This window comes from Thalia democratica, chromosome 8 (assembly GCF_965202585.1).
Source record: "Thalia democratica chromosome 8, ktThaDemo2.hap1.1, whole genome shotgun sequence".
In the NCBI taxonomy this organism is placed as follows: domain Eukaryota; kingdom Metazoa; phylum Chordata; class Thaliacea; order Salpida; family Salpidae; genus Thalia; species Thalia democratica.
Window position 1 is genome coordinate 29,676,378 of NC_139172.1, and position 8,388 is coordinate 29,684,765.

Below are 8,388 nucleotides of genomic sequence, written 5' to 3' on the forward strand. Positions count from 1 at the left end.
TCAGCTTTTGACAATTGTTCAAATATTTTAGAACTAATTTGACTTGAAACTATTTTAATACTTCTGCTGTGCTGTCAACTTAGATGATGTTCAGATCATGCTGTATAAAAACGATCTAATATTTTTTTAATTTAATTTTCAGCAAACAAAGCAAACGAAAAAAGAAACGAAGTTAAACAAAATCTTTGAGTAGTATCTTTACTTTAAAAATACAGTATATTTGTTATACTTAATTAGTTTTGAAAACAATGTTTAAGTTGTTTTTATATTTATTTAAAAAACGGTCTGTGGTTTAAACTTAAAAAGTTATTTAAACTTAGTTAGTTAAAACTTAAAAATATTGATAAATTTTAGAGTTTAATTTCTTTTGAAGAGTTGCATTCTTATTTCTATCTACTGATAATAATAATTAATTTTCTTTTTAAAACAGTTCTAGTACAAGTTTGACTAAACTTTGGTTTAACTAAATATATTACTAAACTTTTTTTTGAACTTATTTGGTTTTAATAAAATAAATGTTTCACAAAATTAAAATTTTCATTTATTTGACGATAAAGTTTTGAAATAGTAAAAATGTCAAACGTAGTTGAAATGTCACTGGTAGTTACTGTTACAGTTTTCTAACTTTGCTTTAAAGAGCTTGTCTTCGTCTCTGATAATACCTGTAAAAAATTTTTAAATGTTTAGTTTTAAATAAGTATCTCAAACCAACTATAAAAAGATAATTTCTAATTTGCGTACCTTACGCGGTTGCGTACCTTACGCGGGTGCGTACCTCTCAAAGTTCTTACCTTACGACGTCTTTACTTTTTGAAATTTGGACCTGTTAGCAAAAGTATGTTGAATATCTTTAAAATTAGGAAAAAGTTCCTTCAAATAATGTTGAAAAGCGTGTGCCCCGATTCGTAAGCATAACCGAATCTTTGCCTTAAATTGAATCCTCTATTAGATCTGTATTAACCTAGGGGTAGGGAGTAACAGCACATTTTTTTGGTCATATTTTAAAATTCATATAAGTACATATGATTTGGATGTGTTTTTACTTCATTAGGAAAAATCTAAAAAAAAAAGAATTTTTGCAAAAATAAAAGGTACTCCACCCAAAAAATAATTTCAACCCCAAAAATCTTATATTTTTTGACTTAAACACTAATAAAGTCACTTATACATGTCCTAGACCGGGGGTTGGCAGGTCAAAAAGGAACATTTTTTTATGTGCTTTAAAAACATATTTAAAGACAATTTTTTTGGACAAAAAATATTAGGCGATAGCATATCCTTTAAATATAACACTAAAATTTTATTTATGTTTTTTCGAAAATATTAGTATGTTAAACTAGTTGAATAAATATTTTAATGTGGCCCGCAGGCTGCAGTTTACAGACCCCTATCCTAGACTTATAAATTATATTTTAAATGAAAGCTTATACTTATTGACATAGATTTAAAAACATTTTAACTGCTTTTGATATATTATGGCGTCAATATCACCCTAAATATGCAAATTTTGTTTGTAAAAGTGTGCTTTTTGAAAAATAAAAAAGCATAGCTTGTTAGTGATTTTAATAAAAAGAAACTTATTGTAAAACTAAACTTTTTAGGTATACTTACTTACCTTTAAAAACTTAAGTGATGTGGTATTTATATTAGCAAGGTGCTTGATATCAAAGTTCATTTAGCTTGAAGTTTTAAAAAATCCTTAAATAGTTATTCAATTAGCATTACAGCAAATTAACAAAATATTAAAAACTTATAATTTATTATAGGCAAGATAATGTTGTATGGCATTTAACGTTAAGTTAATGATTGCAAAATAAAAACTTTTACAAAGAAATACAGAACATTAAAAAATTAATCAAACATTGTACTGTATCATATAGTATTAAAAGTTAACATTTTTTAAAAATGACTGATACTTTGAAAAATTTTGGTATAAAAAACTATCACATTATTGATAAAATCTAATGGACTGTTTGAAATAATTAGGTAAACATAATGCTCTTAAAGATTTAAAAAAACTATCATTTGACTTTCTGTAAAAGGCAACTTTTCTACTAAAAAATCTATTTGGATATGGTTTCTTAGTGAAAAAGATCTTTCATTAGAATCATTCCATTCCCCTTCAATTTTCAATCAAAACTATAATCTATATGCAAGTTCAGCAAATCACGTTTAGGTGGGTGTTTCCACTTCAAATTATTTCCATCTTGAACTCTCATGAGGTGGTCCATCTTGTAAGTCCCATCATCATTTTTACCTTCACAAGTAGCAATATACCATGTGTCTGATGATCCTTCACTAGTTAATGTGACATAATAATGCCCTACCAAAATATTTTAATTTTTTATTTCTGTATATTAAGGAAGAAGCCTCTTCAATTAATGCTGCATCAGCGTTTGTTGATAATGAACACAGAGACTGAGAGCACTTATCATCTTCTGCAACAAGAGCACATAAATTTAGGAGTCTTTCCATGTGGGTGTTACCATTTACTTAGAAAAGTTCTGGATTACCCATCTTGACCAAAATGAAGTTATTGTTTGTACTAAGTTAATTTACTTTAGAGAGTCACACAAATCTGAAGTGTCATGCAATATATATTTCAATAAGTATAAGCTTTCATTTAAGATATAAATTATAAGTCTAGGACATGTATAAGTAATTTTATTACTGTTTAAGTTAAAAAATCAAAAAAATATATGATTTTTGGAGTTAGAATTTGTTTTTTGGGTGGAGTACCTTTTTTTTTTTGGAAACAAAGCACACAGATTGTGGCTACATTTAGATAAAAGACTATCTTCAACAAGTGTATGGGCAGCAGATGAGAACGATTTAAATAAAATGAGGCAAATGGTTTTAATTGCCAAGAAAATGAAGTGGGATGCAGACCAGATGAAAGAAATCATATTTTCATTAGATGAAGAGGTTGAAGTGCTAATAAAGAAGCTAATTTTAGTACATATAATCAAAAAAACAGTGTTTGATTAAGTTCTTTATTCTTTTAAGTTTTTAATTGTAAAAGTTTGTTATTGTTTTAAGGTTTTAGTTGTGAAAGTTTGTTATTAATTTAAGGTCTTAATAGCAAAAAAACCTTAAATATTGTTTTGTGTATTTAGATATATGTTAGGAAATGCTAAAAAAATGTGTCTTTTTTCAGACAAGCTGTGTTTATAAGGTAATAATACAAGTGTTTTGCTGATAGAGTTGTTTATTGCAAATACGTCAATCATAACAGATGGTTTAAGTGATGTTACTAAAGTTTGATGATTGAATTAAGCAAAAAACAACTCTTGTTTAACCTGTATTAAAGTTAGATTGAAGTCTTTATATAATTTCAGGTAATAGATTATGTATTTTAGAATAAGTTTAAATTAAGAGTTTGATTTAGAAAAATCAGGAAAATTATAGTAAAAAGTCAGGAAATTTTTTTCAGCTTGATCTATGGCAACCCAGCAGTTATTGTATTTTTTAAGAAGTATGCAGTTCTGTTAAATTTAAAAAATATTATAAAAATGAAACACTTACATAGAGAGATAGCTGTATAAGATAGTTTTTGTTGCTCTACTTTCTCTATGACATCATCCTTTGTTACCACTGATGTCAACTGAAAACCTTGTTCACTGTTATCATTTAAAAATATAGTACCTTTTTACCATAATTTGAAGTATGAAAGTTACTTAAATTTTTGGGATTTAGAATTTTAAAAAAGTAGGATAAAATAAAGTGCCCTCTTTTGATAAACTCAGGATATTATTATTGTTTTTTTTTAGTTTAGGCTGATTCAGGATAGTTTTGTGTTTTATAAAAACCTTAGGATACTTATATAATATTCTAAAAATCACAGGACAGAACTTTTTTTAGATCTTGAATAAGGTTTAGTTGATCCAGTTTGAATATTTTGTTGTTTTGTATTAATATTTTTACTAAAAGTAGAAGTATATATATATCTATTAAAAAATTTATAAAAAGTTCTGGTCGATAGTGCTCAACAAATTGAATTGGAGCTAAATATTTAATTAATTACATAAAAACAATAGTTTAGACGACCGTTTCGTCCATGAGATATAAAATCTTATGTACTCCTCATTAAGCTAAATTTCTGTTTACTAATGTAATAAACTTTAACTTACTGAGGAGTACATGAGATTTATATCTTATGTACGAAACGGTCATCTAAACTATTGTTTTTATATAGTTAAAAAAAAAAATATATATATATATATACAACTTTACTTTTTATTATTTAAAAGAAAATTAACATGAAGTCTATGTAGTTTGAGCCCAAGGCAAAAAACTTGTATTTTTGTATTTTAAAATTTTCAGGATGACTTAGGATAAAATTTAGTCATTCAGGATAGTTTTTCCACTCAAAGAGTGGTAACACTGTTTCGATAATTTTTAACTAAGGTATTTTTGTCTACAAAAGTCTCAAGTGCCTTATCATTTCAATTTTTTGTCCTTAAACATTTTGGCCCATTGTATCTTGAACGTCTTTTCTTTTCCAATGATTTTTTTTTCTTATATCAGGGTTACCTAACACTAGGCTTGCGCAGTGTAGTTTGAAATTAATTTTTTTATTAAAAGTAAACTTGGCTTAATTTTAAGTTTTTTGCAATATTGAGGCTAGTTTTCTTCTTTCTCAAGTCCAAGTCTAGTTTTTCTGACAAAATTTCAAGTTTTTTATCAGAATTTATGTATTATTAAGTGGTGTTTAGGCTATTAGGGGGAAGGGTAGGGATTTGTTATATAGTTTTTTATCTTTTAAAGCTAATAACTAGCTGTCACTTTTTTTCCCATCACTTTAAATTAAAAGTTAATTATGAGATGTAAATGATCAAAGTTGGAAATTCTGTATAAGGGCACAAACTAAGAAGGCAAAAATAGACTATTCTAATAAAGATCTATCTTCTTACTGTATTATAATCATAATTGTCATAAAAATTATAACTAGTTTCTTCAAAGCTGTTTAAAATGTTCAAAAGAGCGCATTTATTGTTGATTTTTTAGTAAATAATTTTAGTCTCAAACTCTACCCTTATAAAATAAAAGTTTTATGGATGTTTTCTTGAAAATTTAAAGTAGATTTTTTTAAAAAATTTAAAGGTTATAGAATTTTAGTAAAATAAAAAAATCTTAAAAATTCACAACAAAAATTTTTCCTTTCATACTTTTGTATGGTTGCCAGACACTTAGAATAACTTGAGACATTTAGTATTAGTCAGAATAACTCTGCCTAGTTTAAAGTTTTTTTTAACATAAGATGATTCAGGTAAGTTAGGTTTTTTACTAAAAACTCAGTATAGTTTTGTTATTTTTTTAAAATCTCAGTCCAGACTTTTTTCTAGATCTTGAATGAGATTTACTTTTCCCAGTTTCAATGTATTAATATTTTATACCACTTTTGTTAAAAACTAAATTTTTTTGATTTTGAAAAGTTTTTTTTAACTTGTTAAAGATTGATTTTTAAAGGACCAAAAAAACTAAGATGACTCAGGATAGTTAAAGTCATTAAGGACAGTTTTTGGTCGCTCAGGATAGTTTTTTCGATTTGAAGCTTTTGTATTGGAACCTAATTACAAAATTGATCATATCTCAAAAGTTAATTGAATTAACTTATATTGCAGTGTACACTTTAAGCTTACAAAAAAAACTGAGTTGTTATTCTGGAAAAAAAAATTACCCCTCCTGTTAACTTAATTATTTTTGTTGTAATTATGATCTTTTAAGTTTTCAAGTGTAGTTAACAAGTTTTATTTTTGGCACTTACAACATTTTTCAAATTTTATGACAAACTTAGGCTAGTTTTTTGTTAGTTAGTCTGTTTTTTAATTTTAAGATCCTATCATATAAGAGCTTCTTTTCAATAGTTAGCTACAAGTCACCTATAATTTATTACATCTATAATGCAAATGTATTTTGTACAATAAATTAAGAAACTACGAATTGTCTAAAATTTTAAAACTTTGTTTTTGACCTAAGCTGTTACAGCTCTCTTTGCTAATTTTAATACTGGAATAGAAAGTTCTTAAAAAAGTATCTGATACAACTTTATGGACTGCCTAAAGTACTTATCAGAGGGCAATTATACATCAGTTTAAATATTAATTAGATAACGTTTATCAATTAAAATAGAATTTCATCAATTTAAATTTTCTATGTGAGTGTAGGAGTGAGGGTAATAAGCAAGTTTTTTTGGTGCAATAACAACTTGCCATTAGTAGCACAAATGCAAATTTTCATTGGAAATTCACAAGCAACTATAAAAATGTTATGACTAAAAAGTAATAGTCTAATAAAAAGATTGTTCAATAATTTAAAGTCCGTTATTTACTTTTTTTAGTTTTGTTCATAATGCTTTCTGTACTAAACTTTGTCAAAGTTCTTTTGATAAAATGTTTAGAAGTTAGTTCTTTGTCTTTGAAAATACTATACAATGTGAACAAACTGTTTTCAAACTAGTGTATTCTATACATGATAATAAATGTAAATTTGCTGAAAGGCAGAAGATTTAAAGTTTTAGCTGGCAATTTTGTATTAAAACATATGCATGTGTTTTTTATATACAAAAACTGCTAATGATTTACAGTCAATAGTACAACCTTAAACATAATGTTTGGTTATTCCATTTATAATTTTAGACTTTTTGCTAAGTTCAATATCTCAATTTACATAGCTTTATATTTTGTTCAAGTCAGATGGTTATTATTTGATGGCAAAAATTGTTTTAATTGCTGTTTACACAAAATTGTTTTAAAAATGTGTGCTTTTGAATATAATAAATTTCAAGACAATTAAAGTAATGTAGAAACACATTAGTTTTAATACTAACTGTTAATTAAATTTATGTTTAATAAAAAATTAATAATGCACAAGTTGCTTCTTGTGTAAACTTTTCTTCAAAAACATTTTTGTTTGTTTTATTCAATTTTATTTGTTATCTAAAAAAATTTTACATGTGTATTTTGTATGATAATTTTTATTATGTAATAAACATTTTTTTTTTGGTTAGAGTCAGTATTTTGCTCAATTTTATGATAACTATTAATTTTTTTTACTGAGTGTCAAAAACATTCCTTTTTTTTTAGAAATATTATTTTGCTAGTATTTATTGATTTTACAAAAAAAAACAAAAAATTTTAAATATTTAAACTGACCAAAAAAGCTTTTAAACATTTTTTGTTTTGATATCAAACAAAACTTCAAATCCAGCTCTTTACATGAAAAGTTTCAGGCAAATAACAACAAACATAAGTATTAACTTGTGAAAGAAACTTTAAAAAATTAATGTTAAATACAGTGTTGTATAAAACTTGCAGTAAATATTGTATACAATATATGTGTGATTAATTTATGTTCATAATAATAACTTGAAAAAATAAACCTACCATCAAATTCAAAAAAAATTTTATGCACAAAATGTCAAATTTTTTTTATCAAAATTTTTGTTGGTGTTTTTCTCAAGTAATGACTTTAGAAAACTTATAGAAAATATATAAAAATTTAGCTTTGTAAAACAAAAATGTCAGGAGCTAAAGACACGATCACCATGCAGAAGGTGGTCATGGCCGACCCGACTCTCACCGAGATCCAGCGCGAGCTGATGCAGAAGGAGAACTTCGCCCAGGTGCAGAAGTACCGCACCAAGTTCAAGTCCAGGACCGGGTTGTTTGGGGCCGGGCTTATCGGACTGGTCGGTGGCATTTACGCTTACACCATATTCACCATGAGCAGGGACGACTTCATGGCGGACATCGACTCAGAGGTGCAGAAGAGGCTTGATGAGTAATTGTTTCGGACTTTTGACTTGTTGATTGGATGTGTGACTTACTATTTAGATTTTGATTATCATATACTTAAGTGTTGAAAAAATATTGAATAATAAAAATTGAAAAACTAGTAATTAAACATGGTTAATTAATTAATAAAGTTAGTTGATTAACTAGTAAATTTATTTTGAAAAGAACTAAAGTTAAATATGTTGAAAGCTTCTTTGATTTTTGAAAATTTAATAAATTCTTTGGCCTTTTAATTGGTATTAAGTTTATGAAACACTAAATCTTTTTATTAAAGCTTGTGTTTTTTATTTTGTTTCAAATGAGTGAAATTTCATACAAAAGATTTTTGGTTATAAGTTTTATGAATGTCTGTGTTCTTAATTTTCTAAAGCTGTTGCTTTAAATTATTTTATTATTGTATAGTGTTATCAATATTGTGTGTTAACTGATTACTTAATTAAAAAATTAAGACTGTTATAAAAAAACTTTAATTAAAAAAAGCTTACTTAATTTGAGAAGTAGTTATGTTTTATACATATGTAAAGTCAAATGCTATGCAATGTAAATTAAAAATTGCATAAACACAGTATAACATTTATTGCAATTTTTTCAG

General features: G+C 26.0%; 1 protein-coding gene across 1 annotated transcript; it reads left to right on the forward strand.

Annotated features, from left to right (window-relative positions):
* The first annotated feature begins 7,489 nt into the window (after nucleotides 1-7,489).
* LOC145842045 (uncharacterized) lies at nucleotides 7,490-8,387 on the forward strand. The gene has a single exon (XM_082949404.1). It carries the CDS (start codon nucleotides 7,520-7,522, stop codon nucleotides 7,784-7,786), a length of 267 nt encoding a protein of 88 aa, XP_082805530.1. The 5' UTR covers nucleotides 7,490-7,519; the 3' UTR covers nucleotides 7,787-8,387.
* The last annotated feature ends 1 nt before the right edge of the window (nucleotide 8,388 follows it).